At 41.9% G+C, this 17,486-nt stretch overlaps 1 protein-coding gene across 6 annotated transcripts in view; it reads left to right on the top strand.

The window, feature by feature from the left end:
• PKNOX1 (PBX/knotted 1 homeobox 1) overlaps positions 1–17,486 on the top strand; it is a 69,972-nt gene that overhangs the window by 8,525 nt on the left and 43,961 nt on the right. For 4 of the 6 annotated variants that reach the window (XR_010729221.1, XM_066259286.1, XM_066259283.1 and 1 more), the window contains exon 2: positions 5,416–5,542. The exons of 1 other annotated variant lie outside the window; for it this stretch is intronic. Coding sequence is in view for 1 of the 5 variants with exons in the window: in XM_066259287.1 (XP_066115384.1) it covers positions 17,305–17,340 (36 nt within the window). In the remaining 4 variants the exon portion in view is untranslated. Of the gene's footprint in view, positions 1–5,415; positions 5,543–17,289; positions 17,341–17,486 lie in introns of those variants that run through there. One more of the 6 variants, XM_066259287.1, reaches the window with a different exon arrangement.

Raw genomic sequence — 17,486 nt, 5'->3', positions numbered from 1 at the left:
GTATTGGGCATGTTTTTAGATTAAATTAAAAATGCAGAAGACTTCATGTCCGCTAAACTGAGGTACAGAGCAAATTTTTGATGGGTAAAAGAGGTTATGAACAACCTGACCAGGCAGTGGTGCAGTGGATAGAGCGTTGAACTGCGACAATGTGGAGGACCCAGGTTCCAAACCCGGATGTTGCTGGCATGAGCATGAGCTCATCCGGCTTGAGCGCAGGCTCACCAGCTTGAGCGTGGGATCACAGACTTGACCCCATGGTCACTGGTTGGAGCCCAAAGGCCACTGATTTGAAGCCCAAGGTCGCTGTCTTGAGCCCAGGGTTGATGGCTTGAGCAAGGGGTCACTCACTCTGCTGTAATCCCTACCCCACCCCACCCTGGGCAAAGAACATATGAGAATGCAATCAAGGAACAACTGAGATGCTACAATGAAGAATTGATGCTTCTCATCTCTTTCCCCTCCTGGCTGTCTGTCCCTATCTGTCCCTCTCTCTGGCTCTCTCTGTCTCTGTCAAAAAAATAAAAAAAGGTTATGAACATCTCTTTGGACAGCTATGTTTTAGGTCAGGGGTTGGCAAATTATAGGCCTCTGGGCCAGGTGCCACCCAAGCATTTATGGTACATTGTAAAGGAAAAAGAACATACCATAGAGACAGTATGTGGCCCACAAAGCCTTCAAAGCTTTCTATCTGGCCCTTTATAAAAAAGTGTGCTGATCCCTCAGTCAGTTCTCAGCGAAAACACATTCAAGTCAGTCTGGATAAATGGAATCAAATAACATAAGTCAGTTGAGGAAATAGGAATAATAAAGGGGAAGGTATGATATTGTCCCTTAGTAGACTGTATCTTGTATATAATACCTGTGTAAAAATAGGGCCTATGTAAAAACTCTTAAATCATAATTAGAATAATAAAGGAATCCATGTGAATAAATGCAAAAGCCAAATCTGGAAATCTGGCTTTCCAGACCAGCTGCCATTGTCTCATTGCTCCTTTTCTCTTTTGTTGACATCTGAGCCCTGAGAAACTCTGCCTTGCTGATGAAGTCAGTATATAGTGTTGAAGTCTTTCTTACAGTATCACCTGTGTCCTTGTCCAGAAGCAGTTCTGAGACATAGATGCCACTGGGAAAGCAAGAAGGGCTCTTTCCTCAGGGGAAGTTGGTTTCACTGCCTGCATCTTGGGACTAAGGAGTACAGTGTGAATAGGCTGCTGGAAAGCAGACCCAGCTGGGCTGGGAGGTGCACTGCGCTGTCAGGCCAGGGGCCAGGGAAAGTGGCTGGGCTGCAGTAGGGCTGGACTAGGGCCCCCTCACTGATCTCTGGTATATCAGGGCTTCTTTTTTCTCTCTAGAATTCCCCCATACATTTTTTTTTTGTCTTCACATCTCTTGAAAGTAACACAGTGCAAACAAAACATTTTAATATTTTCCCTTTATATAGCTATATTTTTGATAGGATGTCATTAAAATTATCTGAATTATCTAAACTAGTCAAATAATCAGATGTTAAAAAACAGTTACTGTAAAATGCTTTGCTAAGTTTGATAAGGTCCCCCATTAAAAGGAGGCATCATAGCACTGTATGACTAAAGTATTAAATGTGTTTGTTTATGGTATTATACAGGTTACATGGCATTAATTGGGAATGAAGCATTACAGCTAAATGAAACCCATAGATAATGAAGTTTAACCTTTAAATGCCCTGAAATTCATTTTAGGTTTAAAAAACTGTTCTCAAATGATCCTAGAGGTGTTTGTTTCCCAGATTGTGTACTTGCTTCCTGCACTGAGCCTATAAAGATGAGTAAGTCTCAATCCCCGCCACTAAAGAGCACACAGTCAAGTGTATAATGAACGCAAGTTTATGTTTCATTGGTAGAGCAAAGATTCTTGAGGAAACGAATCCAGATGTAGGTGTAAGTTTTAGGTAGTATGAGAGTAACCAGCAGAAGACTGAAGATAGGATATATAACTCTCAAGAGTATACCAGAGAAGAAAGTGAAGCAATGAAGAACTTTATCATTTCCACAAAAGGGAGTCAAGGAGAAAGAAGAAAACAAGGAAGCTTGCTTGGTATATTAAAAAACAACTAATATAGGAAGGCATGAACAATCCCACGTTTATCAAGAACCACACAATTAATGTAAAAGGGTAATCTCCCAGGTGTTAAAAACTCCAGATTTAGTTTTTAAAAAAATGAAATCTAGCTAAACTTGTTGTATAAATGATACATCTAAAACTAACACAAGAAAGTAGGGAACGAAGGGATGAAAAACTGTATTAGTCCTAAATAACTCAGACTTAGCAATATTAGTATCAGACAAAACTAGACTCAAGGTGGAAAGCAGCTTGACCAGACGGTGGCACAGTGGATAGAGTGTCAGACTGGGATGTGGAGGACCCAGGTTTGAGACCCCGAGGTCACCAGCTTGAGCGTGGGCTCATCTGGTTTGAGCAAGGCTCACCAGCTTGAGCCCAAGGTCACTGGCTCGAGCAAGGAGTCACCCGGTCTGCTGTAACCCCCCGTCCAGTCAAGGTATATATGAGAAATCAATGAACAACTAAGGAGCCGCAATGAAGAATTGATGTTTCTCATCTCCCTTCCTGTCTGTCCCTATCTGTCCCTCTCTCTGACCCTCTGTCTCTGCCCCCCGCAAAGAAAGAATGTTAAAAAAAAAAAAAAGAAAAAAATAGGTGGAAAGCATTGCAGAAATATTTCAGACTACTTAAAGATACAGTTAATCATAAATAACAGGTTGTGGAACTATGTAGAATAAAGGTTGATGGAAACAAGAAAAGTTGACAGTTATGCGCACAGAGGGGAGACGATACTGTAATACTGAGCAAGTACAAACTGAGGGAGAAGGGATGTGCAGTGGGAGTCCTCAACCTGTCTCTGGTGACATTGGGGCCAGGTCATTTTTTGTAAGGGAGCCACTCAGGCACTGTAGAATATTGAGCAGAATTCCTGGCCTCTGCTCACTAGATGCCAGTAGCTACTCCTCTCCCTTTTTTGTAATAACCAGAAATGTTTCCAGACATTGCCAATGTCCCCTGGAGGCCACAATCCTCTCTAGTTGAAAACCACTGATATAAATGATTTAAACAATAAGGCTAATGGGTATATACAGAAATTTTTGCCCAACAAGCTTAAAATATAGATTCTTTTCAAGTACATGGAACATTTAACAATCTTGCCACATACAAAAATCCCACCACATAGAAAAATCCCAAGTTTCAAAAAGTAAATCATATAGGCCAGATTCTCAAACCACAATGTAACCTAGCTAGAACATAAGAATGAGTGAGCTAAAAATATCTACCTGAAAATGTTAAGACTACCTTTATATCTTGAATTAAAGAGAAGATCAAAAACTATTTTCGGATTCTTATAAGTGAATGATAGGGTACCACATATCACAACTCATGGGTTGAGGCAAAAATTCTCAGGAAAGAAATTATCTTAAATGCATTTATTAGAGAACAAGAAAAGTGAATTCAGCTTTTAGCTCAAGAAACCAGGAAAATAAAAGTAACTCAATATAGGAGCAAATGTTTTTGCTTTTTGCAAATTTTACTAAGAAAACAGAATAGGGTCCTGACCTGTGGTGGTGCTGTTTATAGAGCATCAATCTGGGACACTGAGCTCCCAGGTTCGAAACCCTGAGGTTGGTGGCTTGAGCACAGACTGGCCAGCTTGAGCAAGGGGTTGCTGGCTTGAGCCAAAGGTCTCTGACATGAAGCCCAAAGTCACTGGTTTGAACAAGGTTGTCACTGGGGTGGCTGGAGCCCTCCCACCCAAGGCACATATGAAAAGCAATCAATAAACAACTAAAGTGCTGCAACTAAGAGTTGATGCTTCTCATCACTCCCTTTCTCTCTCTCGCATAAAAAAACAAGGTATTTATAAAAGAGATGTAACTACAGATATGAAGATTTGACATGCATATAAGAACACACCATGTACAATTTGATAGGAATAATTTGAAGAGCTCTGGATGGGTATCTTTTTTTAATTTTTTATTCATTTTAGAGAGGAGAGAAAGTGAGAGAGAGAGACAGAGAAAGGGGAGGAGCAGGAAGAATCAACTCCCATATGTGCCTTGACCAGACAAGTGCAGGGTTTTGAACCAGCGACCTCAGTGTTCCAGGTCAAAGCTTTATCCACTGCACCACCACAGGCAGGCTCTGGATGGTTTTTTTTTTTTAATTTTTATTTATTTATTTTTTACAGAGACAGAGAGTGAGTCAGAGAGAGGGATAGACAGGGACAGACAGGAACGGAGAGAGATGAGAAGCATCAATCATTAGTTTTTCATTGCACGTTGCGACACCTTAGTTGTTCATCGATTGCTTTCTCATATGTGCCTTGACCGCGGGCCTTCAGCAGACCGAGCAACCCCCTGCAGGAGCCAGCGACTTTGGGTTCAAGCTGATGGGCTTTTCCTCAAACCAGATGAGCCCGCACTCAAGCTGGCAACCTCGGGGTCACGAACCTGGGTCCTCTGCATGCCAGTCCGACGCTCTATCCACTGCGCCACTGCCTGGTCAGGCTCTGGCTGGTTTTTAAGGAAAGCATAAATGACCAGTGACTTCAGATGAAGTTGAAAAAATAAACATTTATCCCTTCACAAAGGCACTGGGCACTGATAGGTGAGTTAGATTAAACTTTCTTAGAACATGTGGGTGTTCTGGCGTGCTGTGGAAACCTTGGGATGTGCTGCAGTAAATAAGCCTGAATCTGAGGGAAGCTGGTTATTTGTTTCAGACAGCAGAGAAGTATGTAATTTATTTTTAAATGTAATTTAGTTTCTGTATAAAATGTTTCAATGTTTTAGACTGTGGAGGAATAAACTTTGCTTCTCTGGTTAATAAAATGAAAAAAAAAAACTTTTAGAACAGATAATACCTGTGCTATAGAAATTGTAGCAACCATTCACTGAACAAAAAATTATTGAGCATTTGTTTTGTACCAAACAGATAGGGTTACTCCCTACCAGGAAGTAGTAAAAGCAACAAGTTAATTGAAGGTCTGTGCAGATAAATGAAAAGGAACAACTGTAGTGAGGACTGTAAAAAGGAGGCATGCTTTGCTCTGAGATGTGGGTCAGCGGTTAGGGATAGCTCTCCTAAGATGGGAATGACTGATGGGAATTGTCAAGGGAAACAGGAGTAGGTGAGGTGACAAGGAGTAGGAAGACCATTCCAGATAGAGAGGAGGATAGTGTATTAACAGGCTTTGTGTGGAGGTTGGGGAAGAGGGGGATATGGGACTCCAAAGAATTTGGAAGGGCCTAATATAACTGCATTGCAAAGAATGAGGGTGATATGGGGGAATGGGAGGGAGGGAGGAAGCCCAATCATGTGGGACAGTCACTGTCTATGTTAATTTTTATGATCTGTGTCTTCTAGGCAGTAGGAATCCCCTGAAAGGTTTTAAATGGGTGTGTCATGATCAGATCTAGGTTTCCAGAGGACCTCTTTAAAGACTTGGAAATATGGCCATATCCACAATAGGGGACTGGTTAAATAAGCTATGGTAAGTCTACGCCTTACAGTACTTGCTCTGAAGCTCTAAACAGGAATAGAGGTGTTTATTAACCTGCTATGAAGCATCTTTAGGATACAGTAATTGAAAAAAGTAAGGCTTGGAACTGTGAGTGGGATATGTACTTTTATCTAAGAGAGGCACATGAATATTTGCTAATAAAAAAAGGAAGGTTAAACCCTAGACTAGTTAAAATGGGGTTCTTTATTGTGGAGGGAGGGGGTAGGGATATAATTGGATCTCTGAACATATCTTCTATAGTTTTGATTCATGGAACCATATGAATGTTTTATATAGTATAAAAGTAAAGTCAAAATGGGGTGGGTGGGGAGACAGTAGTAGCTAAAAATTAAAAGCAAAATGAATCAAAAGACCCTAAACTAGATATTGAGATATGGTGGCTTAGCTACAGAGAATTATTCCAAGAGACTTTAGAACAAATTGGATTGTATATCTATCCTAGTGGGATAACTCCTAAAGACAGAGGAACTGCAAAGAAATCTTTTTTCCCTTAAAGTTTTCTTTATTTATTATAGGGAGAGGAGGAGGTAGGGAAGAGGCAAGGGAGAGGAGCAGGAAGCATCGACTCATAACTGTTTCTCATATGTACCTTGACTGGGCAAGCAGAGGTTTTCAAGCCAGTGACCTCAGCATTCCAGTTTGACACTTTTTCTCTGTCCCACCACAGGTAGACTGCAAAGAAACCTTAAACAGATTTTAGTACTCATATTGTTAGTAATAGTGTTCACTTTGATATTTTGAAACTCTAAATGATCTTGCATAATAGATAAGTAAGTCATTATGTTACTGTCATTAGGAAAAAAGACTTTCAGGATAAAAGATAGACAAATATGAAAGAGCCATTAAATAAATACCCTGTAATCCCAAGTTTGATTTGGAAATGTCATTGTTAACTTGTTTTTTAAAAATTTTTATGAGAGGCCCTGGCCGGTTGGCTCAGTGGTAGAGTGTCGGCCTGGCGTGCAGGAGTCCCGGGTTCGATTCCCGGCCAGGGCACACAGGAGATGCGCCCATCTGCTTCTCCACCCCTCCCCCTCTCCTTCCTCTCTGTCTCTCTCTTCCCCTCCCGCAGCCAAAGCTCCATTGGAGCAAAGATGGCCTGGGCGCTGAGGATGGCTCCATGGCCTCTGCCTCAGGCGCTAGACTGGCTCTGGATGCAACAGAGCGATGCCCCAGAGGGGCAGAGCATCGCCATGCCAGGTGGATCTCAGTCAGGTGCATGCGGGAGTCTGTCTGACTGCCTCCCTGTTTCCAGCTTCGGAAAAATGAAAAAACAAAACAAAAAAAATTTTTTTTATAATTTTTATGAGATATTTCCTATTTCTGTCCATTGAAAAGGCTAGAATCAGTTACCAATTAGTAGCAGTGAGCATCTACCCACAGCACCTACACTGTGGTCCGTACATATCTTTTCCCACTATAAGGAATCAGTCTTTTGGGTGGATAAGTCCAGGTTTGGTGCAGAAAATACAGATAAGCCTGGAGTGTCTCGTTTTATCTGAAAGTAAGAGAGCTATCAAGAATTACTAGGGTGAGTTAAAAGCTCTAGTAACTGAAGGTGCTTGCATTGGCCAAAGATGGGATAATTTGGAACATCAAAAAACAGAAGATAGGTAGATAGGTGATAGATAGATAGATGATAGATAGATAGATAGATAGATAGATAGATAGATAGATAGATAGATAGACAGACTGTACTTATCTAAAATATTCAAACCCATGAGATCATAATGTACTAAAATAGCCTCTCTGGTCACTATTGTAGAAGGCTAGGGAACCAGCACATTCTTCTGAAAGTTGATAAGCATAGGGAAAGGAGCAAATCTTAAGAAACCCCATCTTTGGGGCTGCAGTCCATTGGAGAATGGACTTAGAGCAGAGAGCAGGTGAGGAAGAGTGACCATGGGAGATTGGTCTAGGGGCATTGCTGGGAGTTCAGACAAGAGAGACATGATGAGGCGCTTCACTTGTTCTTCAGTGAGGTGATTGTTTTATTTGCTACATCATATATACTGATCACAAAAACTAGGGGATATTTAATTGCTTCTAAGCTTATATTTCTTGTACATGTTGACTGGGCACGAGGGAGGAATTCCTTTCCTTTTCAGTAATTTGTGTTATGGTAATTTGGCAATGTCTGACTTCCAGATCATACCAGAAAATGCCACTTCTACACATAAGCACCTGGCCATTGTTTTTGGTAATATTTGCAGAGCAGTGTATGTTGTGTGCCTCACTGAATGTTACATCCTTGCCATGATTGAAAGTCATTGGTGTTGCCTGACCTGTGGTGGCGCAGTGGATAAAGCGTCGACCTGGAAATGCTGAGGTCGCCGGTTCGAAACCCTGGGCTTGCCTGGTCAAGGCACATATGGGAGTTGATGCTTCCAGCTCCTCCCCCCTGTCTCTCTCTCCTCTCTCTCTCTCTCTCTCTCTCTCTCTCTCTCTCTCTCCTCTCTAAAGTGAATAAATAAAAGTAAAAAAATAAAATAAAATAAAAAAAAGAAAGTCATTGGTGTTTACCTGATACATCTCCTTCACCCATTCTCTTATATTGAATGACACCATAATTTGTAGATTGAATTGATGAAATTAACATTTGTAGGCATCAAAGTTGAACAGATCCTCAAATACTGTCCTATTTTCTTACCAGTTCTACAGTTGTAGCAACAAAGTTATTGTATTCTCAGATACAATATGTAGAAGAAATGGCAGGTTTTTAAAGCCAGAATCTGACCTCACAAAGGTATCCTAACCTCTTTGTGCCTCTCTTTCCTCATCAGTAGTATGAGGACAGTGTTACAAAGCATCTGCTAGAATGTTCTGGTTTCTACTTGTGGGAACCCAATTACTCCATTAACTCCATAAAACAACTGCTGTATGGTGCTCATGAATCTGTGGGCCAGGCATTTGGGAAGGATACAGTGGAAATGGCCTGTGTCGGCTCTACAATGTTTGGGTCCTCAGCTAGAAAGACGGGGAGGGGGGGTCTTGATGGCTGGGGGCTGGAGTCTTCTGGAGGAATTTTTTCAAATTTGGAAGTTGATACCGACTGTCAGCTGGATCTGCTGACCAGAGCAAGTTTATGTGGATGGACTCTCCATGTGAGTTGGGCTTCCTCACAGCATGAAGCGAGGGGAACTATTCACAGCATGGGAGGGGAGAAACCTCCTCACAGCATGGGGAGGAACTTCCTTATAGCAGGAGATGGGGGAACTTTTACATAGCATGGGGGGGGGACTTCCTTACAGCAGGAGATGGGTGAACTTCCTTTAGCGTGGGGGAGGGGAACTTCCTTGCAGCAGGGGATGGGTGAAATTCCTCATAGCCTGGGGGGGAACTTCCTTAGAGCAGGAGAGGGGGCACCTCCTCATAGCATGGGATGGGGGCACTTTTTCACAGTATGGGAGGACATCTGGTTAATCAGACTTCTTACATGGGGACTCAGGGCTTCAAAAGTGAGTATCCCACCTAAGAAGGCAGAAGCTGCCTCAGACTTATGACCCAGCCCTGCAGTCACACAACATCATCACTTCCAGTGCATTCTTGAGGTTCCAAGTGAGTCAGTAAGGTCAGCTCAGATCTAAAAGTGCTTCTTGTAGGTCTTAACGAATGCAGTAGACTTACAAGATATTTCTTATTTTCCCTTCCCTATCCTTACAGCCCTATTGTGATATGACAGGACAAAATGAAGATTGAACCTCCTAGAACATTCTCTGTACATCTCTGCATTAACATGAACAAGATGGTGACACAGAGCTTTGAGACAGTATTCTTCCAAGCTCTAGGAATTTCATCTTGCAAGTGCTCTGCTTTATCCAGCCCAGGCCACTACAAGTCATTTGCCCTTGTTTAATTTAAGCAAGAGAACACGTGGTTGGCCCTAGTACAGTGTACTTGGAGAGCAGCACTGAAAAACCAGTTCACCAGCACTTTGTAGGAACTGATGATTGAGTTCAGAGAGATTTTTGTAAAAGCATCAATTCCTAAGCTTTCTGTAATTTTGCCAGTTTTTCTTCAAGTCTTGGCAAGTCTAGTGTTTATTTCTTCTATTCCAATGACCTGTTTGTCTATCCTTGTGTCATAACTCACTTTTCTGTTTTTACTGTGGTCTTGTAGGATATTTTGAAATTTGCTATTTCTTAAGTCTTTTAAGGGTAATATAGCTATTCATGGACCTTGATTCCTCTGTATAAATTTTAGAATAAGTGTTTTGAGGTTCTCATAAAAAAACAGGAACAAGATTTATAGATATTGACATGTGCCAAGAAAAACAAGTGGACTCTCCATAGACTGTTAAGACTAAAGGCCCCAGTGAAGCTGACCGGTACATAGTTAGTCCACAAAGACCGGGGACATTTTTATCCAGTCTACCACAAAGTATAAATGACAATGAGGTATTTTTGACAGTAGCAAGAAAAACCATAATCTAACCATAAGTATAGGAAACCTCCACAGAGAAGACATCAAACTTAATGCAGGATGTAGGAGAGGACCCAGGCTCTAGACTAGGGAGAACGGACACATTCTTATTGAGGTGCCTCCTGCCCAAATGAACCCATCAGGACTTTTTCAACATTAGTATAAAGTTGGTTTTTGTTTGTTTTCTGCTCCATCTCCAGCACTTACCACAGAGCCCTGAGGGGAGAAGACGTTCAGTAAATCTTTGTGGACTGAATGAAGGGCACAGTCAAATGCACAGCTCACTGTGGGCCCTGCCTGCCAGTTGGCAGGTTACTGAGAGCCTTTCTATGCTACTCTTGGTTTTAACCACCATGCTGATGATTGATGATAGGCGACAGTAGTTGATTTTACTGTTCCTCTATGGATGACATGTAGGTTATGATTATAATTTTATTAATGTAGATAAAAAAACATCGTTAGCATCTAGCTTTTCTTGACATCTCTTTTGTGTGTGTGTGTGATAGAGACAGAGATAGAGAGAGGGACAGATAGGGACAGACAGGAAGGGAGAGGGATGAGAAGCATCAATTCTTTGTTACAGCTCTTTAGTTCATTAATTGCTTTCTCATATGTGCCTAGACTGGGGGAGCTACAGCAGAGCTAGTGACCTTTGGCTCAAGCCAGTGACCTTTGGCTCAAACCAGTGACTTTGGGCTCAAGCCAGCAACCATGGGATCATGTCTATGATCCTGCACTCAAGCCAGATGAGCCTATGCTCAAGCCGGCAACCTTTGGGTTTCGAACCTGGATCCTCTGCATCCCAGTCCAACGCTCTATATCCACTGTGCTACCACCTGGTTAGGCATCTTGCCATCTTTAATTCAAATGAGGCTTTTGTGACTTTTAATTCTCTTTATAAATTTATTGTATTATAACTAAACATCAACTTTAAGACAGCCTTTTATCAGCTCAAGGCGATCAGACTAAAACATACCATTTTTAATGATCAGTCCCATTTACAACTTATACATTCGGAACAATAGTTTTAAGTTTAGTGGCTTTAATTATCATTTAAGCACTTTCTATATTTGACCAAACAAGTAAAACCTCTCAGGTATGTATAATGATTTAAAATTTTATATATAGTGAATCTCATGATCTCAAACTTTCCAGACCTGCCCACCAGTGCGTAGGTTTGTGTTCAGAGACTTGGTTTGTTCACTGCTGTCATCCCTGGACCTAGAGTTGTGCACAGCAGTTGATAAACTTGCATAAATAAAGAAGTATTTACAATCTTTGTTAATTTCTCTCACACCTTTTTACTTTAGAAATCATGTCTAACCTGACCCATAGTGGCACAGTGGATAAAGCATAGACCTGGAATGCCAAGGTCGCCAGTTCGCATCCTGTGCTTGCCTAGTCAAGGCACATATGGGAGTTGATGCTTCCTGTTCCTCCCTCCTTCGCTCTCCTCTCTCTCTTAAAATGAATAAATGTAAAATAAAAAAATGTCTAAAATCAATAATGCAATTATACATTTTAAATTAAAATCAAGGCTAAAAGTTAAGATTAATTTGCCAAATTTTCTTAATTATTGCAAGCACCTTAAATGTCACATACATAGATTATTCTGAAATTGAACACCAAAATATTAAAATCTAAATCTTCCACAGGGCTTAATGATACCTTTACAGCACCAAGTCATCTCAGACAAATATGGGGGTACCCATATTGGCTAGAGAGCTGTGGTCAGGAGGAGAGATGAGATCTTGCTAATTTCAGAGCCTTTTGTCCTCTGACCCATACCCTATACCTTCTTTTCTGGTGTCTACAGACTTCTTAGCCAGCTGGAACCTTCCCAGATTCATCCATATGGTCTGAGCAGGAAAGACTTCATTCACCACTGGATGGGATTCAACCAATCCATTTATATCTGGACCTTTTCTGATTAAACTTGTCTTATTCTTCCTGTCAGCCTGGGCTAGAAAGCAGAAAAATACTAAAATGTCAGCCTTTAGATTCAGCCCATATTTCATATTTTTATCTTCCTTTAAGGTCACAACACAAGTGCTACATTCTCTGGTTGATTTGAGAAAAATAAGATATTTTTTCATGGCTGACTATATGTATGGTCACATTGCTTTCCAAACCAGTCATGCAGTTTGTGAGTTCTAGGACTCCTTCAGAGTTCCAAATTTTACTTCATCTTTGCTGGAAACATGGTTGTTTTAAATTTAATAATAGTGCCTGACCTGTGGTGGCGCAGTGGATAAAGCGTTGACCTGGAAATGCTGAGGTCGCCGGTTCGAAACCCTGGGCTTGCCTGGTCAAGGCACATATGGGAGTTGATGCTTCCTGCTCCTCCCCCTTCTCTCTCTCCTCTCTCTGTCTCTCTCCTCTCTAAAAAAAAAAAAAAAAAAAAAAAAAAAAAAAAAAAAAAAATCGAATAAATAAATAAAAAAAGGTTAAAAAAAATTTAATAATAGCTAGGTGAAAAGTAAATTATCTTAAAATTAGTATTTCTTTAATTACTAGTGAGTTTTAATATTTGTGTACACAAGGATTGGAAAGTTGTACTCATTTCATTTGTATTAGTCCGGCTGGAATTCTTGAAGGGATATCAAAGAGACAACTTTTAACAAATCATTCCTTTTTTATAGGATGAAACTTGTTGGAATAATATGGACAAAAACTATGTCTCACCCTAAGTACATTGGGTTGGTAATTATTCAACATGGATTTTCGAATCCCATGTCATGTTAAATTAAGACACTGTTGTTTGAGCATACTTATTTCTCTGTGTAATGGGAAGAAATAGAAGTTGTTTCTAAATCTCAAGTTAGTCTTTGGTATTTACATAATGCCCAATAATACAGGTTGTGATTAAAAAAAAAGATGAGCCTATTGGCCATCATCATTGGGTCAGATGCTTTCAGCTATCTCCCAGTTGATGATATCACTTAATCACTCAAATTTTGTCTTGGGCCTCCCTGGGCCACTGGTCTGAGGGCCTGTGGCTGAGCAGATTGACAGAGGCCTTGATCAGAGCAGAAGGCCACCTTCTGAGCCCAAGAAGTCTGCTGGGATGAGCCGTGTGAATTGACTGAGACCTGTTTGCCTGCCTTCTTGCAAGGTGCCAGTGTTACTACCCAGATGTGGTCTGTTATTTTGCTCGAGTGGAATTCAGAGCTCCCTAAATCATGAGTGATGAATTTGCAAATGGCTCTTCCATGTGGTGGTGCTGGCTATGGTGTCTTTACCACCCCCTGCAGCGGTCTTGACCAGATGGCACTATCAGCTGATAACTTCTCTTGGGCTCCATTCTTATCTTGTAGGAATATTGGTCACTTTGGTATACTGTTCCCTAGCTTTACTGAACAATATATATTAGTCACATAGAGTTGCTTTTTTTAAAAAAATGTTATTTATTTATTCATTTTTTATGAGAGGGAGAGAGACAGAGAGAGAGAGAGGAGAGACAGACAGAAAGAAGGGAGGAGGAGCTGGAAGCATCAACTCCCATATGTGCCTTGACCAGGCAAGCCCAGGGTTTCGAACTGGCGACCTCAGCATTTCCAGGTCGACACTTTATCCACTGTACCAACACAGGTCAGGCTAGAGTTGCTTTTAAAAAATATTTTTCACATAGTATTCCATTGTAGAAACAGCACTTTTTTTTTTTTTTTTTTTTTTTTGTATTTTTCTGAAGCTGGAAACGGGGAGAGACAGTCAGACAGACTCCTGCATGTGCCCGACCGGGATCCACCCGGCATGCCCACCAGGGGCGACGCTCTGCCCACCAGGAGGAGATGTTCTGCCCCTCCGGGGCATCGCTCTGCCGCGACCAGAGCCACTCTAGTGCCTAGGGCAGAGGCCAAGGAGCCATCCCCAGCGCCCAGGCCATCGTTGCTCCAATGGAGTCTTGGCTGCGGGAGGGGAAGAGAGAGACAGAGAGGAAGGGGGGGGGGGTGGAGAAGCAAACGGGCGCTTCTCCTATGTGCCCTGGCTGGAAATTGAACCCGGGTCCCCCGCGCGCCAGGCCGACGCTCTACCGCTGAGCCAACCAGCCAGGGCCACAGCATATATTTTCAAAGCTTTGACACAGATTAAAAAATTTTCCTGTAGAGCAGTTGTACCAATTTATATCGCACGTAAGTTTTAACCTGTTTTTTTTTTTTTTACAGAGGCAGAGATAGACAGGGACAGACAGACAGGAACGGAGAGAGATGAGAAGCATCAATCATCAGTTTCTCGTTGCGCGTTGCAACTTCTTAGTTGTTCATTGATTGCTTTCTCACATGTGCCTTGACTGTGGGCCTTCAGCAGACCGAGTAACCCCCTGCTGGAGCCAGGGTCCATGGGTCCAAGCTGGTGAGCTCTTTGCTCAAGCCAGATGAACCCGCGCTCAAGCTGGCGACCTGGGGGTCTCGAACCTGGGTCCTTTCGTATCCCAGTCCGACGCTCTATCCACTGCGCCACCACCTGGTCAAGCAGTTTTAACCTGTTTTGATAGAGATGAGGGCTGCAAATCTATACATTTTTTATATAAATTTCTGATTTCCCCCCAATATTTAAATTTTTTAAAAAAATGTATTCATTTTAGAGAGGGGGGAGAGAGAAAGAGACAGAAAGAGGGAAAGAGAAGGAGGGGGAGGAGCGAGCAGGAAGCATCAACTCCCATATGTGCCTTGACCAGGCAAGCCCAGAGTTTCGAACTGGCGACCTCAATATTCCAGGTTGATGCTTTATCCACTGTGCCACCACAGGTCAGTCCTCCCCCCAATATTTATTATGGGCATTTTAAGATACAAAACGGTAAAAGAGTAGAACAGTGATTCCCCACCATCTCCACTCAGCAGTTGTGGACTTCAGCCACAATTTGTATAGTTATGTGTGTGCTCTTGTTGACCAGTTAAAGTAAACTGTGCATTCCATGATCATACCCATAAACACCTCAGCCCTTGCTTCTCCAAACAAAGATGTTTCCATAAGCATATATATCACACAATCACAATATTCAGTCTCTCATGGTGGCACATGCCAACTTTTTTTTTTCCTACTGATTTGAGAGAGAGAGAGAAAGTGAAGGGAAGGGAAAGAGAAAGAAGCATCAACTCATTGTTTCACTTAGCTGTTCCATTTAGTTGTGCACTCGTTGATTGCTTCTCTTATGTGCCCTGACCTGGGATCGAACCCATGACTTAAACTGTCTTTTACAGCTTTTGGTTTTAAACCAGGATCACATACGGCACTTGATTGTTGTTTTAGTTTTCATCTCTTAACTCAGAACAGTTCTCTTACCTTCCTTATTTTGTTTTGTGGGCATGTCCTCAGGATTGGGCAGGTCTGCCCAGAATTCCATTCTGTGTCCTTTTTGGGAGGCCCATCATGTTGATTTCTCTTTATTACTGTTGATGGGACTTTTAATCTTTTGGTTAAGCTGTTTTCTGCCAGGTCTCTCCATTGTGAAGTTACTGTTTTCCTTTATAATTGACAGTAAATATCTTGAGCCAGGTGCACTTCCTGTTTCTTATTTTCTTTCACTGGCTAGTATTACATTTGTGATATTTTTTGCCTGAAGCAGTGATTACTGTGCTGGTTGCCAAATGGTGATGATCAGGTTCCATCCTGTATGTATTGTTGGAACTCTAATATAATTTAGAGTTCACCCTCATTTATTTGTTTATGTATTTCTATCAGTATGGACTCGTGGGTTCTTATTTTATTCTCAGTTACTATCTTATTTTGTTGCTCAGATTGTCTCAGATTTGGCCTGACCTGTGGTGTCGCAGTATATAAAGTGTCGACCTGGAATGCTGAGGTCTCTGGTTCAAAACCTGGGCTTGCTTGGTCAAGGCACGTATGGGAGTTGATGCTTCCTGCTCCCCCCTTCTCTCTCTCTCTCTTCTCTAAAATGAATAAATAAAAATTAAATAAATTTTTAAAAATCTACAGTATTAAAAAGAAAATGTCCCAGGTTTGGCCAGTGAGAGCATCTGCAAGCTGATTTGTCTGTCCTTTTGACATATCTCCATAATTTTTTGAGCACAAGTTTTAGGCTCATCTTGTACTTTACCTGACCCAGCCCTGGAATCAGATCAGCCATTTCTCTGAGGAAGTCCCAATTCTTTTTTATTGAGAATGATACTTATCAATCAATACATAGGTGCTAAGTTCTCATTGCTACTAGTATCATGCTTCTAGGCTCTCTTAGGGGAGCCAGAAAAGTGTTTTCATTCATGTACGTATATATGCATGTATGTATATATATGTATGTATGTATATATACGAGATGCATGCATCTATATCTATTCCTATGTATCTGTGTATACTAAAAGCTATGAATTCTTACAACTCTTGTTTCCAACTCGTGGGTGGGGTCAAGCCACTGGGAAGACTTTGGGAAGGGTGGTATGGATGACAATGCAGGTGTACTAGCTGGCCATGCTTGGAGAAGGCCAGAGTGTTTAGGCAGAACTACCAGGCAAGTGCACAGCCTGCTGGAGGAACTACAGATGGCCATTCCTTTAACTGTGTCCACACTTGGAATGGGGGAGGGGCTGGCCAGAGGTGCTACTGTGAGAGGGCAGGGTGGGGCAAGGGTCGGCCCTGAGACTTGATCTGCAAGGGTGATTTGGGCCAGATTTGCACTTTGAACAGGGAGGAATGGAGGGAAAGAGGGTAAGATTAGAGGAGGACATAGTTGCTCCTGCCCTGATCAAGGTATACTCTATGGTGTGGGGCTAGAGTCTCTGCCCTGGAGCGCAGGGCAGATCTGGGCACTCTGAGGTCACTGTCCCTGGGGTACAGGGCAGATCAGGGCACTGGGAGGAGGCCAGGTTTTGGTCATGGAAGAGACTGTTGGGAGATACTCAGTAACAGATTTGCAAATGTATGGGGTCTCGCTCAAGACTGGGGGTCTCAGAGGGCAGAGAGGGCAATATCATGATGACTACACATGAGCTCCCTTCCCAGCCATGAGGTTGCCAAGTTCTGTTATCCGATGGTGGGGCAAAGGTGTAATGGCCATCTTAGCAAGAAGGTGTCTTCAGACTAAAAGATGAAGCAGCCTACTCCATAGAATATAATGGAATATATTATAGGGTAATTTACTTATGGGAAGATTAAGGCTGGAATAGACAGCGTACCCAGCAGTTTTGTGTAAATTATTTACCAACACCACACCTCCCAGTTCCAAGACTGCTGTTACTATACTGTTTTTATAATATGACTCAGGTACTAAAGATCAACAAGACAAAAGGGACCAAGAATGCAGTAGCACCAGGGGCCATCCCTCCTGGTGGTGGATACTATCACCAGTTTGATATATGTCTCAGTTGTCATCCTGGCCATTACTAACAAAGGTATTTATGGTTACATTTTAGGGAACACAGATAATCATTAACTAGAAGGCTTTGATGTGCTTACTAAAAACTGACTTTGGTCAAAGGTCACAGAATGAAAGGACACAAAGATGGAGATGGTCTTTCTTCACATCTACATCTATGCA

The sequence above is a fragment of the Saccopteryx bilineata genome, chromosome 2 (genome assembly GCF_036850765.1).
Source record: "Saccopteryx bilineata isolate mSacBil1 chromosome 2, mSacBil1_pri_phased_curated, whole genome shotgun sequence".
In the NCBI taxonomy this organism is placed as follows: Eukaryota; Metazoa; Chordata; class Mammalia; order Chiroptera; family Emballonuridae; genus Saccopteryx; species Saccopteryx bilineata.
This window is presented reverse-complemented; position numbering and strand designations above follow the sequence as displayed.